The sequence below is a fragment of the Aphelocoma coerulescens genome, chromosome 2 (genome assembly GCF_041296385.1).
Source record: "Aphelocoma coerulescens isolate FSJ_1873_10779 chromosome 2, UR_Acoe_1.0, whole genome shotgun sequence".
Lineage (NCBI taxonomy): Eukaryota > Metazoa > Chordata > Aves > Passeriformes > Corvidae > Aphelocoma > Aphelocoma coerulescens.
In genome coordinates, this window is record NC_091015.1 from 79,047,293 (window position 1) to 79,067,056 (window position 19,764).

At 38.2% G+C, this 19,764-nt stretch overlaps 1 protein-coding gene across 2 annotated transcripts in view; it reads left to right on the plus strand.

The window, feature by feature from the left end:
- Positions 1-19,764, plus strand: part of LYRM4 (LYR motif containing 4) — an 86,469-nt gene that overhangs the window by 10,966 nt on the left and 55,739 nt on the right. The window contains exon 2 of one of the 2 annotated variants that reach the window (XM_069008182.1): positions 9,911-10,031. The exons of the other annotated variant lie outside the window; for it this stretch is intronic. Within the exon in view, the coding sequence (XP_068864283.1) occupies positions 9,911-10,031 (121 nt within the window). The remainder of the gene's footprint in view (positions 1-9,910; positions 10,032-19,764) is intronic. 2 annotated transcript variants of the gene reach the window in all.

Below are 19,764 nucleotides of genomic sequence, written 5' to 3' on the forward strand. Positions count from 1 at the left end.
GAATTTACTTTACTGGAGCTAGCAGAGGTCTCAGGTATGTCTTAGCTGGTCACCATCATGCCCCAAAGATACCAAAGATAAAGAGCTGTGGATTTACTGTACCATAACTTGCCTGCTAAGGGTCTGGCTTCTTTAAGTGCTCGCTTGTGCTGGTAGCACCTGGGAGGTGCCAGGAGTGTGGAGCTGCGCAGGGCGGAAAGTCAGGGTGGGCACTTCTGGCACATTATGCCTGGTGCACAGGGGTGCTGTGTTATTTATGGGGACAAAGATCAGCTGTGCCAGCCTGAAAACTTTAAATCTGCCTCACTGTATGGTGAATCAGTCATTCAGCTTTACCAAACATACTATTCTTTTTCCTTCAAACCTTGCCTCTGTTCACCATGTGTCATGCTCTTTCTTCATGTAAGAAGCTGCATCTAATTTCCTGTGGGGGACGAAATGGCACCTAGAGTTTGTATAATTTGCATTTCTGAGTTGGTGTTCAACTCAGGATGGGGTTTTCAGCCCCTTTTTCTTCAGTCCTAGTGTAATCATCTCTGAAGTCTGTGAAGACTTCCATATCCTGTAGCTAATTAAATGGAAAGAATGCAGAAGGAAATAACTAGTTCACTTGACTTTCTCTGCTTTAAGTAGTGTTCATAGTGTACAAAATAACCCACATTTCTTTTTTTCTGAGCCTTTGGTAATAATTAGTCTGGATCTGAGCTTCCTGAAACATTACATGCATTGTCCAAAGGCATATATTTACAATCCCAAATGTCTGAGAATAATATTCAGCACTCTGTTCTATGCACAAAGTAGGATGCTGATTTTGTTACAGATTCCAAATTGATTTTTTTAGGCTCTAGATTTGACTCATAGGCTTTGCATATATTAGAATTTTATGTGCTGCTAAGTAATTTCAAATATCCATCATTGTTGTCAAAATTAATGTTGCAAATTTGCTAAACTAAACATGCAGTGCTTTGCAGTAAATGAGGGAAGGTCATTGAACCATATGGTGATAGGAAGTCCAGTGGGGGATGTTTGTCATTACTGACTGACTTATGAGGAACAAAGATTTTTAGATAAGTTGTAAAGCTGATAGAAATGGATGAGAGAATAAATTTTGGACAGTAACTTCACTATTCTAAATCCTGTAACTTCTAGTATGTTGTATATAAACAGGGCAGGTGGTATGTTACTTCATGTGGATTGTTTAATAAATTGTATTTGTGGTTTATTGTTGCCTTTGTCATGAGATAACTAGACCCTATCAAATTTCAGTGCCATTTCTTCTACTAGATTCATTTTGTACCTATGATGCTTACATCCTTCTGTCTCAGAAATCGCAGGTTTACCTGAGCAAAACTCAAGGAGCAAAATTAACTGTCTTTATTGCTAGAATCCAAGGATCACTTTTTCAAAGTAAAACTTTGTTAGGAGGCTGTTCAGTATACTGAAAATTACTAGTCTGTCAAAATGGCTAACAAAGCTTCACCTAAGGTGACTTTCAGAGAACTGTTTCTTTAAGTCTTTTGTAAGTCGAAATAGCTCATTTGTTTTAAAACTGTATACTAGCAACATATTTCTGATACTTGATCCCTTTTCTCTTCTAAGGAATTAGCATAATTTCCATATTAGAAGAATAATATGTGTCCTGTAACTAGATATTTACTATATCTGAATCTTTACTTTCAGAAATAATGCTGTGCTTCAGAAATTTCCTATTGAAATCTTATCATCATCCAGACCAACCACACTGCCATCCAAGAAGTTTGAATATCCCAAGGCTTTATGCCCTGCTGCTTAATTAAAATAACCTTAGCAACTACTGCTTCATCAAAGGCAAATCATTTCCCACTATCAAGTGTGAAATGCATGCATCCAGAAAGGCTGATTAGCCCCCAGTGCTTCTCTAAATGAAGTCACCAAGAGGCACAATATGTTTAGCCCTCTTCAGGGTACCCAAGTCACAGAATCACAGAACCTGCAGAGTTGGAAGGGACCCACAAGGATTATCAAGTCCAACTCCCGGCCCTGCACATGACCATCCCCAAGAGTCACCCCATGTGCCTGAGAGCATTGTCCAAATGCTTCTTGAACTCTCTCAGGCTCGGTGCTGTGACCGCTGCCCTGGGGAGCCTGTTCCAGTGCCCAACCACCCTCTGGGTGAAAACCTTTTTCTAATATCCAACCTAAACCTCCCCTGACACAACTTCAGGCCATTCCCTCAGGTCCTGTCACAAGTCACCACAGTGAAGAGATCAGTGTCTGCCCCTCCTCTTCCCCTCACAAGGAAGTTTTAACTGCAGTGAGGTCCCCTCTCAGTCTCCTCCAGGCTGAACAGACAAGTGACCTCAGCCACTCCTTATATGGCTTCCCTCAAGGCCCTCCACTATCTTTGTTGGCTTCCTTTGGATGCTCTCTAATAGCTTAATATCTTTCTTATCTTGTGGTGACTAAAACTGCGCACAATATTCAAGGTGTGGCCACATCCATGCAGGGGGAACCTCTAGCCATGCTGAAAAGAGCATGTTTGCCATAGCATTGGACTAAAACTCTAATCTTTCCAGCAAAATATTGTGGAATTTGTAATGTCTATGCACAGCAGGCCAGGCCTTTTTTATGAACTGTTCAGAAATATCAGTCTCAAAAGGAAGAAGAGAAAAATCAGTGTTGTCAGGTTTTGAACTTGTCATTTCAAGGCGTTCCCTGCCTCCTAATTGGACTGCTGAGCTACCCCAGTGTCCTGGTTGTAGAGCAGTTGGCAGGGGCTTGGCAGTGAAAGCTCAGCAGAGAGGTATTTCTCATTTCAGGCCATCAAGACACTTTTCATCTGTAGCAAATTCAGGTTATAGTTCCTGCAGCACATCCTTGTCTGGTGCCTTGTTAACTGAACAACTTGTGCAGTTGGGTTCTTCACTGATAACCCTCTTTTTTAGGCTCTTCTTCAATATAACATTTCAGTTGCAACTCCAATTAAGATTAAAAGAATGCTTTCATATGGACATCTTTACTTTTTTCTCTTAACCCTGACCTCCTGAAAGGCACTCCCTTCTGCAGAGATTCTTTACACTTAGAATTAAGCCAATAACTGTTTTTATTTTAGAAGTATAGCAACAAAAATGTGTGTTTCAATGAATGGCAAAAATAATCATAGTTAGCTATGAATAGCACTGAGAGTATTCTGGGAAGAAGAAAGTGTTTGGGAACTGAGCTGTGAACCCTGGCAGCAAGGAAGGCCAAGAGCATCCTGAGTTGCTCAGCCAGCAGATTGATGGGAGGGAGATCGCATCTGGAGTTTTGCATCCAGTCTTGCCCTCCTCAGCCTCCCATCGGGAATGGCACAGACAACCTGTAGGCAGCTCAGCAGGAGCCACCAAGGGGGCAGAAGCACTTGTCCTGTGAGCAGAGGCTGAAAGAGCTGGTCTGGTTCAGCCTGGAGAAGAAACAACAATGAGGGAATCTGAACGCAGCCAGTAAGTCAAAGTATCCAGCGGGGCCTGATAGGAGAAAAAATGTAAATTCCTGCAGATGTAAAGTGCAGGAAGAGAGGCTTTAAGGAAAAGGTTTTTCCCCACAAGCACAGCCAAGCAATTGAGCTTGTTTTCTGAGAAAGGTGGTCTGGTTAATATCCTGTTTTTCAAGACTTGAGTGGACAAAGCTGTAAGTAATCTGATCTGATGCCATCACTGACCCTCCTTTCAGCAGGAGGTGGGACTAGAGACGTCCCAGACTGCTTTCCAATGTGAATGACTGTGATCCTGTTGATCAGGTGGCCATCCATGCTCTCTGCTTTGAAATGGGTACAGACACAAACTGGTGAACAGATATACTCAGAAAAAAGAAGTTCTCATTTTCTAAAAACATCCACAAGTCTTTCTCTCTAAAAATCTAGGGAGGCTTTTTTGGGTTTAGATTGAAAACAGAAAATGGAACTCATGGAAAAGGTTCAAGTTTTGAGATCTGGGATGCAAAATAGCAATACTTGCTTTAGAAATAAGCTACAAATCCTTGTATCTGTTCATACAGCATGTGTTATATGCTCTGGGTTATAGGTACCTTCTCTCAAATGTTTTCTAATGTTCAATCTTTATTCCTCTTCTCTGCTCTCTTGTGTTAGTTAATCCTCTCTCTCATGAAGTATCTCTAGTGCTTTTCTATTCCAGACATACTTCTTAGCAGTTGTGTTGGAATTCATGTTTTATATGTTAGCAGAGAAACCAAGTAGTGGCTGGTAGGTTTCTTCCTGTGGGCACTTTGTGAAGACTGTTTAGTGACTGTGCTTTGTTAGAAAATTCAAGGAAATAATACTGAGTTAACCAGCAGTCTAATCTTTCTTTTTCTTTACTCTTCTTTCCTCCTTTCCCAGAATCCAGCCACCACCCTGACTCCCCCAGGCAAATCATGAATGCAAGAATAGGCTTTGCTTTGATTTTTAGAAGACAGGCAGATGTAGTTGTCCTTGTGCTGTGTCTTGATGTGGCAGTGTATCTAGTGATGGAGTTTGAGGAGCACCTTGTTGATAAAATGTTGCATCCACACCCCTCTGTTGGGCTTGTGTTTAATTAGCCCAAACACAACTACTTCCTTATGAGTTAGTACTTACGTCTCAGTCTCAAACGCACCTCTGTTGTCAAGTGTTTCTTTTTTTAGTATTAGACGGTAGTTACATGCAGCTTTTGCTTCACCTTAATTGGTGTCTTTTAAAAAGACCTTTCTAGAGGAAAAAATACTGTAAATTTCATGTATATATGTATGGAAATATACATGAGTACTCATATATACATCTAAATAAGCATTCCATCAGAAGAAATTCTGTACTTGAAGGCATCTTCACTAATGCTCATAAAACTTTACTGTGAGCTAAAATTATTTCTCTGCAGATTTTTTTTGTTATAAAAACTTTCCATTTTTAAATGATACATATTTCTGAAAATTTAGGTGGGCAAATCTCATCTAGTGCACATTTTACTAGTAATAAAGGGAAATTCTGAAAATTCATCATGGTTGCTACCATAAGTTAATAGATGTTAGTTGGAAGGCAGCAGTGGTAAGAAAATATAGTTTAGTGAAAGCAAACTGACCTTTTATGAAAAGGATCCCTCACTTGATGTAATGCTATTCTATTGTAAATGAGTATCTCACTTTCACATTGTGTCTTTAAATAAAAGCAGCATATACTTCATTCCAGAGCTGTTAATCACAATGGGCTTCCTAGAGCTTGGCTACTGCTCGCTTGCCTTAGTTTGTTGAATACAACTCTAGCTGATAGGAAAAATTGCATTTTCTTCTAGAACTTTTTTGAAAGTCTTGAATATGAATATTCTAACCTGGTGGCCCCTCCCCTTGTGATCTGTTTTGCTTGCACAGATTATGTACCACAATCATCCTCTTCTATCTTTGTGTGTATGCTAGTGGCCAACAACTTGTAATAGCCATTGTGTTCCGCAATGTGATGCCTGTGACTGTGATGTGACCTATAAATACGTTGTATTTGTTGACAGTCACAAAAACAAGATGTCAGCATGTTTGGAAAGATGTCTTGGAAAGATGACTTAACTTTTAGCGTGTTGTGATACTGGTAAATGCAAAGTGGTGCTGAGAAAAACATGGCTTGGCCAGGTTTATTTTGAAAGCTCGAACCTGTACTTAAAAAGCAAGTATGTTTGCATGATGTTTCATCTTCTTTTCATTTAGCAGAGCACAAAGATTTTTTTTCTTTTTTTTTGGTCAGGCATGACATAAGTAAACATTTTGAAATAAAATATATGTCCCCAAGCAGTTATTATTTTATGAAGTACCTGGATTGTGATTTCGTTTTTCATTAATAGTTGTTGTTTCAGACTTTGCTTCTTGTAGACTTCATTTTTATGAGGACACATTAGGCTTTTGGTTGTGTTTCAGGGAAGAAAAGAGAGAAACTCTTTGAAGGTAGAGTATTGGGACAAAGACTGCTTTCTCCTTAGTTTTTACTATTATGTGGCAGCTCTGTAGCCTCTTAACATTGACAGGTAGTGCCCATTGCCTGAGAGTCTGTGGTAATGTTTTGGCCCTGGTCTTGTTCTCGTATTAACCCCCAACCACTCTTTCTGTTTTCTGCTGATGTGCATCTGTTGCCTTGTACAGCCATCCACCTGCAGTGGCTTTGGTCTGAAGCCATTGCACTGAGTCTATTGCCCATCGAGGACATTCTTTTGATTTAATTGGGAATTAATTGTGTGACAGATGCACGTAAGTAGGGATCACAAAAGGTGTTTTGAATGTGCATATGTATGACTGCCCTGAGTGAATATATTCAACGCTACACTCTGCATCCTGCTGCCATGAGGTCGCTGGACAAGTCTTTGCAGAAGATAAAATTGAAGGTGTTCTCTATTCAAATTTCAGTGCACTTTGATGATAAAAGCAAAATACCGTGTTGCATCTTTCAGCCATTTTTCAGTATCTGCTTTCAAAGAATTGGTGAAAAGAATAATGAGTTGTGAAATGTAGTTTGAATTAAATGATGTTTCTTAATGAATACTACTGTATTAGCAGTTAGACCTTTCCATCAGGTCTATAGGAGCTCTTTGAGTGTACTGTATCCAAAATTGCTTTCCTATTCTGTTTCTCTGGAGAGTTAGCTTGGTACCTTCTCACTGAAAGGTCCCCTTTCTTTGTGCAACTTGTTTGGCCTTTCTGAATGGAATCAGTTGCAAACTCTATCTATCAAAATCAGTACTGCTGTATTCCCTCCTTCTCAGTGCTAATGCTCATCCAATTCCCTGGAGAGCTGATGAAGCTCGCTTACCTGGAATAAAAGCCCAAAACAAGAGAAAAATGAAGTTAACTCTTGTTAACTTCTGTCAAGTTCCCAAGCTGGACTGGCTCAGCTGGGGCCGAACATCAGACTGACTGTGCTGGTCTAAAACGGGCAGAGGGAGTGTTTATGCCTGCCAGGGTGGCAAAATTGCAACAGCTCCTCTTCACATTGGCTTCAGCTTGTTTCAGTTCCTTTGTGCCCCTTTGGGTAAGTAATCATCCGTAAGGTACAGCCATCACTTCACTTGCCAATCTGCTTTTCATCTCTCACACTGTCTGCAGATAGTGCTTATTTTAGAATAATGTTGTAAAGTTTTATGAAGACAACCATGTATTTGCTGCCACTGGCTTTTCTAGGTGTGCCTTCAGGTTTGGGCTTGGTGTGTTATGCTTGTTGAACTGAAAATACACTCCATTAGAGTGGCTGATTAGCAGACCAGTTGGTTTATCAACTGGAAGATCACTGGATCAACTGGAGCAGTGCACTGTAAAAAAAAACCCCTACAGATACATGTCTGAATGAACGAGCTATTCTCATGCGTGTGTCTTTACTATGTTTATGTCTTTGCTTTGCTTACATACGCTACTTTACTTCCAGAAGGGCTTCGTTTTTCATAGACTTGCAACAATATTGCCGTTCTTATGGTAGTTCTAGCTTTTAATGCATTCTCAGTTCAGAAACTGTTGAAATATAGAGTGTTGAGGTGCTGAATTGACACTGCTCACAACTGTTGTTGCATATAAAAAGCTGTAGTTTAAAAGAAAAAAACACGCACACATATAAAAAAAAAAAAGCCTTCCAGTTTGTTTATATCTTGACTTAACACTTTTTACATAATTTTAGAGAATTTGAATGTTGGTAAAATATTTCCCTGGCACCTCTCAATGGGGAAGAAAGGATATTTTACAGTCCTTATAGTATTGGGTTTGAGCTTTGAATTGAGCTTATGCTTATTTTAAATAATACATTGAATCTCAGTGTAACTTTGGTAAAGAATATTGCCAGGTTATAGAGCTGGTCTTTGAAGTGTGTTTAGAGATATATGGATTTAGCTGTAGAATTAAGATTGTGTTAAAGCCTATGTAAAATAACTTCCTTTGGGTGTTTACACTAATAAAGGTTTAAAAAATTGTAGAAGGTAGAGACAGTGCAACTTTCTGATTATAGATAAAAATTGGTTGGTTTTCTGTGTACATATCTTTTCTTTCTCAACAACTGTTGGATGTAATTAGAGGGAAAGAGAGAAAATGGAACAATTAACACACCATATGTACAAAAAAAACCTGCTCCAGTCTGTAGGTGCTGTACTGAACAAGAATCTGGTTTTGTCCCATCTATCTTTTTTATGTAGATAGCATTTACTCATTTGTATTGCGTTTTGAAAGACTTGTACCCACTAATAGATACTTGCTGTTATTGTTGGTTTTTTTCTTTTAAGCTAAATATATATATGTTAGTTTATGTATCTCTTGGAAACGTGTCCTTTCTTTCAGAAAATATTATATGTTTTGCACAGTTTAACCCTACATGTGTATATGGGATGATTTGAAATCTATCCATTATCAAGCAACAGAATTACACTATATATTAATGATTTGGGGTTGTTTCTTTTCTAGAAGAAATAATCAGCTTCCTCTTCATGTTTTGCTAGGACAACAGCTGCAGATGAGATTGAGCTTCCATATTTAGTACATTCTATTAACTTCACACATCCAAACACACACTCCCTCACTCCCTCACGCACCCCTGTGTCACATTATAGGTGAACAGGCCCTAATTAAAAGCACGTACCATCTGCCGGGGTGCGGCGGCAGAGTGGCACTCCACAACCATCCTGATTCCTGTGATTGAAATGTGTTATTTATGAGCTCAAAGACATAATACACTGCTTGGCTGGTGAAAGCTGCAATAGGAGCTGCATAGCACCATCTAATGGAATGGAGTGCCACTGGCTATTCATCTTTTTTCTTCCTCTCTCCTCAGTCTCCTCCCCCAATAATTTTATTTTTCAATCTTGGCCTTGGATTTTTTATGATACTGTTTCAGACAATTTTGTCTCTTGTGTTCCACTTTTATACAAGATTGGAAAGGGTTGTTGAAACATTAAACTAATTGTGGGGGGGTTTTGCAGCCTTTTGTTTCCTTCCAGTGCTACACATAGGGTTTTACTTTCTGTAGCAAAAGTGATACTGATGTGATGTGGTGGTACAGAATTGGAACACTATCGAGATTCTTGAGCACGATCAGTTTACTGCATGTCTCCTGCCCTTCCCAAAGACCCCTGTAATGAAAGTATCCACTGCTCAGTCTGAAATTTTTTTTTTAATATGGAAATTGGTCCTGTTTGGGGGGGAGGGAAGGGCAGATGACAGTATACTACAGACTATGTGAAAGTTCTTTACTGTGTTGGAGAGAAAGGGCAGAATTTGGAGAAAGCTGCAGCTTTGGACCTTCCTCTCTGGAAGCAGAGATCTCTTCCAGCTTGCAGAAATAGTGTCCTGTAATTGCTTCTTAGTGGGGAAATGGATGAGGAGGTGTTGGACTGAGGGGTGAAATACACCTTGTTAGGAGAGGAAAAGGGTGACAGGGAAGGAGTCCTTTTTGTGTTGATTGGTCCATCAGTCTACCTTTGTTGACTGCTAAATTACAGCACTGCATCTAGTAGATATGTATGTTGTATTTAGTGTCTAGCTCAATGACCTTTAGAATATGCAGGTTAAGAATAGTCACACAGATTCAAAATAATCTGGGAAATTTTCTGGTCCTTAGCCATTCTGTTACATTCTTAAGATTTGCCATATCTATGCTGGGCATCCAACAGTATGGTTTCAGCAATAACAAGTGGTGAAGACTGGGCTGATACTTGAAATATGAAATTTTTCTACAGTAACCTCCAATACAACCACATTTTTTAAAATGAAAGGGTCTGGTCACTACTTCATCTCAGGCAAGACAAAACCCTGAACAAAAAGATTTATGTCTAAAACTGAGCAATATATGTATATATTTATAGGGGTGTGTGTGTGCATTTTATTTTTTATGTCAGCATGTTTTAAAGGATGTTGAAATGTCATAAACCCCGGCACATCTATGAATACATGTCTTCTTATTGTTTGTGTTTAGAACATATGCCATCAGAAGGATAAGAGATGCCTTTAGAGAAAACAAGACCATAGAGGACTCTGAAAAAATAGAAGAGCTACTGAATAAAGCCAAAGCAAACCTAGAGGTTATTCAACGGCAGGTATGTTTATTTCTCTCATTATTTAGTAGGAGTTATCCACTACTCATTTAACTGTCTTATGCCACTAGAGATGGGAAAAATAGATCCTTGCTCAAAACATCTCTAAATGAACATCAGTTTTTGTCTGAGTTTGTTCTTATTTCCATCATAGGTTCACAAGGGTAACTGTGACACTCACTCCAAATAGTCTCACCACCTTCTGTTTGTTTTTTTCCCATCTCCAGATACAGTGTTAAAATAGTAACAGAACAAGAAAATCCTGAAGTGAATTAATTGAATGCTGGCTAAATGTGCCCAAACAGGGTCATAGATTTTTCTTTGGAAGATTTGAGTCACTGGCAATATTTTTCTTCAACCTTGTCTGAGTAGCATTTATAGCATGTCTGTTCCTTCCACTAGTGACCACGTTATTAAGACATGAAGTAGACTTTGTTGAACTTTGGATACTTTTTAACTTCTCATTCATACCCAGTGTCTATCTACAGTGACCACTAAAAATTGGAAGAAAGTTTCTATACATGAGCTCTCTATGGGCACTTGCAGTGCTTAAGCTGCTCCTCCTTGCAAAATCTGCACTTGCTGACACCAACCAGAGCTCAGTAGTACTTTTATTAAACACTGAATGAATATGTGCACCTGCTCCTCCATGGTTTGTTTTAATATGAATCTTTAAACAACCAGCAGGTCAGTTAGATGGATTCTTATTTCAGTAGGGATCTGGGACCTTTGTTTTGACAATTAGGTATGAGTACTAGGGTGCAAGTTAATTTTTTTGGAATTTCTTCTCCCAGGGACAGGTGTTGTTTTGTGCTACCATAGTTTTGCTATCTTTTTTTAATCCAAACACTGCTATTTTTTTTTATTTTAAGTGTTTCTCAAAGAAGCAATTTGGATTGGATTGTTGCAATGCAATTACATTTGAATGTTGGTGTGTTTTTTCTCAGATCTATAGGTGATAATTGGCATTTTCAGCTCTTCCAATTCTTGCTTAAGAAAAAGTCTTGCTAAATAAAAATTTTCCAGCTTTTTTCTCAGCAAAACATGGTTCTACTGATCTGAGTCCTAATAAGTTTGGAAGAGATTTTAAAATAAAACTCCTCTTTCCGCTCTAAGTCCTGTGTAAACCCAGATTACCTTGTTTCTGTAGGCCCTAAAAAAAAGATACTATTTGTCTAAATCAGACTCTTGACAGGCCAGATTCTTGTCTAGGGTGGGGGTCTTGCCTTGCACCTTTTATGAAGTTTTCTTATAGCCTAAAGATTGTCCCTCAGCATCAGTCAGCATCTTTCTGTTCTGTATTTGTTACTGTGTCAGTGGGACATAGCAGAATAATTCAGAATGGCCTCAGTTATTGCTAAGCCTGTAGGGTTTTGCATGTTTGCTTCAAACCTCAGCTATTTAAGGGGCTTTTCCAACATAAAAAACCAATTGCTAAAGTTGGTTCTAAATTGGATTACTGTCATTCCATGTAAGAGTTTCAGGGAAAATATACTTGAAAAGCAAGGAATATTAAAGACACTAACACAACTTCACATTTTTAATACTGCTAAAATAGTGAAACTTATGTTGAAATATCTGTTTAATGTTGCATTTCTAGATATTTCCCAGACAAAGTACAGTCATGCTGCATTCCCTTTTGGAAGGGTTTATCTTACATGTTTTCAGGAGTAATGGATAATGAATGTTATTATACAGTAATATAATAGGTAATGGAACTTTTTAACAAAAAATAATCAAATAGAAGAAAATTATTTTACCAAGATAATTTTTTGACATGCATCCCTGCAAGAGTTGATTGTTTGGGTAATAAAGACTTTTTTGTCCTAAAAACTTGAGAACTGTTGTGCTTTGCAGAACAGTTATGTTTTGGTGTTGTCTCACTTCCATCTGTAAAGGAAGAGATAAGTGTTGTAAAAATAGCAACACTGTCTTAAAAGCTTTTCATCAGGACTATTAAAAATCTGAGCATCTAAGTTCATATTAATATTTACTTGCTGTCAAATTTCATTATGCTCTGTAGAAAAACATTCCTTCTCTCTCTTTAGTTGAAGACCTAAGTAATGAAGTCATCTGACATTATTAAGACTTTATATTTAAACCTAACCAAGCATAATATAAAGTGCTTTTATTTTTAAATGGAGAAACACTGAAGCAAACATGAGATCTAGCATACAGTTTTTTGCTAAGTTTGGGGTTTATTATGATGTGGTTCATCTCGGTATTGCTGACTTTTTCCTAGTATGCCAGTAGAAATTAAGTAAGATTCCCCTTTGCTGACAATTTTTTGTTACTCTAAAATCAAATTTATATTCACTTTACATTCTAATTTATGGTTAGTCAACAAAGTGACCATTCAAGTGTAAGGTTCATAAATAACTATTTGAATCAGCCTAGTGGGAAATGTGAAGCAGTGACAGATTACTGTCATTTTGTTCATGTCAGTCACTGTACAATTTGCTTGAGTGTTATAAAAGTATCCTTATAATGCTGAAAAGCATGGAGGAACATTCATCTCCACCTTAGTCCTCCTCTGCTTATTATTGGTTTTGATTTTAAAATAGCCTGGCTAAAGGAAGGAACAACCCTGATTCATTTTAAACAGTGTTTTTAAAGATTTTTGTCTGTGTTTACTGTGTAAACAACAAAATTTTGTGATGTCTTTCCTGTAGAAAAGGGTGTCGTGAGAAATGCATTGTCACAAATAAGTTCGAAATAGAAAGTTTTAAAAAGTTTTGAGGTGAAGTCTTGAAGTCATTTGAGGATTGTCATAACAGCCGTTCCCCAGCTATGCTAATATGATTTCATTTGTGAGTTTCTAATACTATTGCAGTATGATAGTGGTAGGAGAATTTGCACTGAAATGCACTGCTGCTGCTGAAATTTAAGCTTTGCAAAAGCCGCTTTGAAGATTGGCTAATGCTGAGTGTTTTGAAGTTTTTTTTATGCCACTCTGTCTCTCAGGTTTTGAACTGAAAATATAATAGTGAAGTTCAAAAGCAGTAGTAGACCTGTGTGCTCTGATTAAAGCCTTGTTTTAATTTATAGGATATCTCATTCCTACATATTCCTCTGTAGTGCTTTCTCCTCAGTTTTATATTGTAGCTAGAAACTGCCAGTCATCGTGTTGTCCAGCTAAGAAGGGATTATTTTGTTTTTCCTGGCAGCTCTGAGCCTTTATTATCAATTTTACTGGTTTTAGCATCACACAACTACAGTACTCTTCAATAAAAGAGTTTTAATATTTCACAGCTTTTGTTTGTCTCTTTAAATACTCCAAACTGATGAGAATCCTGGTTTGCACAAACCTTGGTCAGGGAGACAAGAGATGCACGATGAGTGTGCAGACAGTCAGGATGTGTGGGTCTGCTTCCTTTACAGCTGGCTGGTTATCTGTGTTTTTTAAGGGAACACAAACTTTTCTTTTGAGTCTGAGATGCTTTTCTTCAGACTTGACATCTCTTACTGTTCCCTTCCAATGTGTAGAATGAAGGAATGTGGTGTTGAAGCATGAGACCTCAATTAGAAGGGTTCCACTGATAATGATGAATACTGAGTACTTGCAGCATTTTTCATGTTTTCAGCATGTTGTAAAGTACATTCTAATCCTTGAAACATTCATTGCTTGTAGTAACTTTAGCTCCATTTCTTTTAATGGAATGCTTCATGACTATGCCTTGATAAAAGCCCACATCATACTTAGTGTGAGATTTTGGTCTCATACTCTTACGTTTCTCCATAGTCAAAATTACTAGAATGGTCTTGTTCTGAAACTTGTGCAAAGTAAGAACTATTCTTCTGGATCTTTTTTTTCAGCAAGCCAAGTTGCCAGTGCAGCTGTGTGTAGCCAAGTACTGTGCCTTCTTGAGGTGTTCAGTAGCAGTATCTCATCTTAGCAATATTGTGAATTTGAGTAACACTTGAATGGAAGTGGAAATTAAACTGAATCAATGTACTAATACCGCACTCATATTATTATTATTCATATTATTATGAATTGATGACAATAGAGCCATAAGGAAACTTTCTGTTAATGAAAATAACATAAATATTAAAGCATGTTTAATAAATGTTAGCAAGACAAGCAACTTCAATTATAGTTACTATAAAAAATGAAAGGCAGAAGTACTACCCTAGTTTACTGAACCTGCTTTGAATTGATTGCTCATTCTTTGAGCAGCAAATATTCCAAAATTAGTAATTGTCAAGGTGTATGTACTTCTGGACTGAAAGCATTTTTTGTTGAGTATTTGGAGGACTGGTACCAATTTACACAATTGTGAGTTTGTGTCTGATGGAACTTACCAAACTTTTAAGAAATGTTCTGGGTATCTGAATAGGTTGTGCTTATAGTGCAGAGCACTGTAATAGGCAGGATGCCCTTTGCAGGAGAAGGTTGATTTTGGAAACTCTTGTCAGTATTAGTTTCAGGCTACAGGTCATATTTATATCAAATTTTAATGAATATGTAAGAAAGTTGCAAAATACTGTGTAATGCATTTCATTATGTTGGCAGCATCTTTGGGGCCAAGAGAAAAGAATAGCTGGAAAAGCTCTTTGAGCGCAAGGGACAGCACCACACTACTGTTCAGGAATGTATATGGTATTGGCAACTCATGGTTTCCTGTTGGCAGACAATTCTGTTGAAGCTCTAATATGGTTTATTCTTACCAAGTTTGTAACTGCAAGGAAGTTTTAAAATCACAGATTATTTTACTGCTTTTCTTGAGAAGCTCTTTGAATTTTATCTCTTTTTTTTCCAGCTTCACAATGGCAAATACCCCCTTCTCTACAAAAATACGTATTTTTCTACCACAAAATTGTAGACTTACAGCTCTTAGATAAGAGGATTATCCTTTGGAACTTTGCTGGGGTTTTCACTTGTGTCATGTATTTTTATTTATTACTGTTGGATGTCATTTTCCAGCCAGGAGAGAGCTGACATTACACCCAGAGAACATTTCTTACCTCTCGAGCCATTTAGCTATAGTTAAAGCAAGTGTAGACAGAGTATAAGTTTTCAAATGCCTCATTCACAGCAGAAGAGCAGGAGGTGAGTGGCATAATCAAACAATGGACAAATATCCAGTAAAACAGTTTTATCAAGTCACTGCACGGTATCGATGAACTACCTATACACTTCTAAATCATTGGATTGGCAGCTACAATGTAGAAAATGTTTGGCATGAGCCTCTTGCACTTCTCTTGCTCCTAGCCTGTTGTAGTACTGGGAGTCAGTTTTTAATTGCTTTACCACATCATGAATTCCCACTTGTTTGGTTCCTTACCTGCAATTACCAAAATTATGCTGGAAGCTTGTGGCAAAGCCACGAACTGAATTCAAATCAGCTGACTTAGGGTTTAGAAGCCACTAGGGGCATTTTACTGTCTTTGTTGGGTTTTTTTTTATTTAATTTTTTTTAAATTTCAGAGCTCTTTGGGGTGATATTTTTAGATATTTTCTTTACCTTGAGGTTGTTTAAATCCTTTTGTTATGTTCATGTTTGATTTACTTTACATGTGGTTTGAAAACTTCAAAGAGTTAAAAACAGTAGCCTGCTAGGAAGAATATGATTAAGGAAGCAACAGAAATCCTTAACATATATTAAAATTCAGTGCTCTTGACTTAGAAAGAGGCACGGATACAGGCAAAGGAATGTATAACATAGGATGGATAATACCTGTCTTTTAGTAAACAAAAGAAAGCTTGAAATTGAAATGGGGAAGCAGTAAATTCAGAGCTATACTGGTTTTATATTTCAGTAGGAGAGTAAATATATTCTATGTACAGTAAATATCCATAAGGTTTGGGGGGTTGAAAGGAGGAGGAACAAAGAAAAAGGTGTTGTAGGAGTGACTTTGAAAAAGGTTTGGTAAATTTAAACAGAAAACCACTGAATCAGAACTTGTCCTTTCACAGAACTTGTTAGCAGTGAGGTCTGCTTTGGCCAGCTTTTCCAAATACCTTTTTCATCTTGGTGTGTAGGCTAGCTTTGGAGATGTGCAACATTGGAACAGATGCCAAAAGCCCAGAGCTGTCATATCAGCTTAATTTCTGGCGTCTGAGGGTGCGGGAAGTGTAATAGACATTTTACTCGTCTTCAAGTGGCATGGCTCTCCAGGTTACACCTGTGTGAGTCTCCAGAGCAGTGTTACTCCTTAGGCTTTCATTTAACTCTCGTGATGGAGAACAAGATTGTGTTTTCACAAGTGATTTGCTTCTGTTCATTCTGCTGACTAAACTACAAGTGGCAGGTTCTGTCTGCAGTATTAAATACCAAAGTAGACTGTGCATTGAAAGTAACCTTTAGGCTGCCAGCAGAGGCGATTCAGAGGTAGAATGAGGTTTTGTCTTTCTGATGTAAGAGCTTAGGGTAAAACACAGCATTTGATGTATGCAGTAAAGTTTCCTAAAAATAAAGACTGTTGGGTGTGGGCCAATGCATTTAAAATACTGTAATTATCTGTCATAAAGAACTGTCATTATTTTTGTTGCATGTACTTAATGTCTAATCCAGTGAGGTTGGAGTCTTATCATAAATAGTAGCAGTAGTTATATAATACATGCAGAGCTGTGAGCACCTGATGTTATGCACAGATGAGGGCTGTCTGAAGGACAGGAGAAGGACTTACTTCCTAGTGAGCAATTCGGCGTGGCAGTATGTCACATCCAATAAAGCAAATGCTGGGTGTAAACTTCCACATGGAAAAGCTTAAGTTTTACCAGCCTGTCTGGTCAGTAGCTCCTTGAAACAGTTAGGAACTCTAACCATTCTGTGCTGAAGAAAGCTCCAGAACCAAGGAAAGATCACATTTTCAGGCAGATCAGTCCCTCTGCCATTTGCCCCTTTGTGCTTTGCTGTGTTTGGTGTCTCAAGGGCTTCAGCCCAGGGTGTAAATGAATGTGGCTCTTAGGGGTGGCTGTTGCAGCAAAACTTCAAGGAGGCTTTTCCAAATGAGGTAACAGCGAGTGTGTGTGCGTGTCTTAGTACAAATAAAAAATACTGTCAAGAGAGGGAAAGTAGAAATAAGTTCTGTAGTTTTGAGCACAGCTCAAATGACTTCTGCTGTTTCTAATCTGACTGTGTGATCTTGCTTTAATGCCTGTCAGTCTGGTTTGCAGTGGTGCCCATTGAGGGAGGGTTTGAAGACTGAGTTTCTCTCATTAAAGTGTATTAACCTTTGAGCAACTTCTTGTCTTTCTTGCTGTGTGATGTCTGCTGCAGAGCAGAACATTTGTGGAGGCTCTCTTTTTTACTGAATACAAAAAGGAGAAGTATGGCAATCCTGCATGTTATTTATGAAACGTATAACCTTTTGGAAGCCTTGTGTATGTATTGTGACTTATATTCACATCAGAATATTGATCTCTCATGAGAGTCCCTTCTCAGGGGACAAACCAGTTTTAAGTGCAGCTAGACCTTGAGGAAATTAGAGAGATTGTTGTTTTGAGGACGTCTAAAAAAGAGAGAGAGACAAAAGTGCTGTTATTAAAACAGTGATCCCTTGATCTCTCATCGTTTGCTGGTTGGTTTTTAATCTGTTGTAGTTTTATTTCTTTTTTCCTTGGTGTGAAAACTTTCCATCCTGATTTTGTACTGCTTATTGAAAGGAGACACTGTCAGAATCATTGGCATTGCAACTGACCAGGCATGCTTCCCTCCAGGAGGAGCTTTGGCACATTTGTCTGGTGCCTCTGATCCCCACAACAGTGTTCTGCTGCCCTTGAACTGCAGTCTGTAATTCAGGATGACAATGTTGGTGTTGGCACCCTCACTATCTGACAAGTCGCCTGCTCCCATAGCAGTGGTACAGTGGGTTTTTTTAAACCCCAACCCCCCATGCTCAATCATCAGTCTCTCAGCATATTACAATTTCAGTTTTTCCATTTACAGCTAACAGAGGGAAGAGGAGACATTTTAGCTCCTCCTTAAGCTACTTACATTCTTTTCTGGCCTTTCAGATGAACATTGCTTCTCCCCACAGCACACTGAAAATATGTTTTAAATTTTTCCCCTGCCACTCTAAATCAGATGCCTTTTTTTTGTTTCTTCCACAGATAGTTTTTCAAGTCTAAAGAATTTACTCTTTTCTTCATTCTCAGGATAAGGGCAGTCTGCAAAGAGTTCCATTTGCCTTATTTGCTCCAAGAATCTGGTTTCATGAGTGCTTTTTATTTCTGCATCTTATTATCATTGTGCTTCTTCTGTTGGTCGTCACTAAAACTTTTCTATTTTTCCAATTTCAAAGGTGACACTTGCTTTCTTATTTTAATATTGCGTGACAAAATGAAAGCTGTTTTTACAATCTACCAACATTAACTGTCATTTAACAGAACTCTGAAAGAAACAGTTACTTAAAAAAAAAGTCCTTGTCATGTCCCTTTGTGTCTGGTATGTCTGCATATATTGTAATCTTCTGGGAGTCCACTGAATGCCCCTGTGGGTTATCATAGCACCAAACATGGTCTCTGTCACCGGTAACATTTGACTGAATTTGCAACCAGGTAAATCCACAGTGATCTAGTTCTATTTTGACAATAAACATATGTGTGGCCTTCACATAAAAGCTCTTTCAAGCAAAATAGCTTTATCATTGATGTGTTGTTTTACAATTTTATCTTTTTTGCAGTAATTCATATTCTGTCTATAGTGTCTCTGTAGTGAGCTGCTTGTATTTGAGGGAAATGTGTTTGATCCATGAAGTTGTGATGAAGGCCAGGCTTAGGGAAGAAAGTTGCTAGACTCCAGTTGCAGCATGTCTGATCAAGCGCTTGGAAGTTTAGGCAGGGAAAGCTGTTTTCTAGACGAGAGTGTAGAGTGAAGTTTAATTAGTGTTTACGCAGTCTCCTTGGTACTTGGTGCATTGCTGCTGTCTTTAGCTTTGTGCTTTCTGAGGTGAGCCTAGGTTTTTTTTGGCCATTAAGAGCTATAGCTGCAGTGCCCTTCATCTTCGTGACAGGCATTATGCCAGTACATTAATTCTGAAAGCAAGTAAAAAGAAGACGAAAGAAGGAGCCCAAACTCTTCCAGTCACATTTAAATCACAATTTGACTGATTTCTGTTGTTATGCTTTCTGGGGTATGTCAGATACATGTTTCCCCTCTGAGGTATGTGCTGCCTGAACGTCCTTCCTAGGCTGTTTGCTTGGCAGGAAGTGAACCATTACTAAGCAGAGTTTTGAACTCACCGTTATAATTTTATCACCAGTAGGAAGTGCATGAATGCATAGTTTAAAAGAAAAATCTGCTGTTTATGCTGGAAAAAGAAGGTCCTGTCCCTCATCAGGGCAGTTTTGAATATTACAGTGTGGTGGCTAAATAATACATTCATCGTTTTTCTTCTGTGAGCATAATTGACTTGCTGAGCAGTTGGTTTGATAATTCTTAACCATATTTTTGCCCAACTGTGGGGTTAATGAGGGCATTATGGGACCTAATCACTTAGCCTTTCACATTAATACAGATCTTGTTTGTAATTCTCCTGATTTTGTTGTTGACCCAATGCTTTGGTTCTGTGCTCAAATTATCTTAATTTTAAATGAAAATACTTCTTGTCTCACCAAAGTCTAATTTCTATGCACATTTGTTAGTAGTGAATACTTAGTGGGAGTGATTACTCTCTAACTGCTCGTGCCAGTATACCTCTGGGAGGTTAATCAATCTTGTGCTTTTTAATTGACATCAATAATGTGTTTACATTTATCAATATTTCTTAATTGTCAAGTTATAACTGT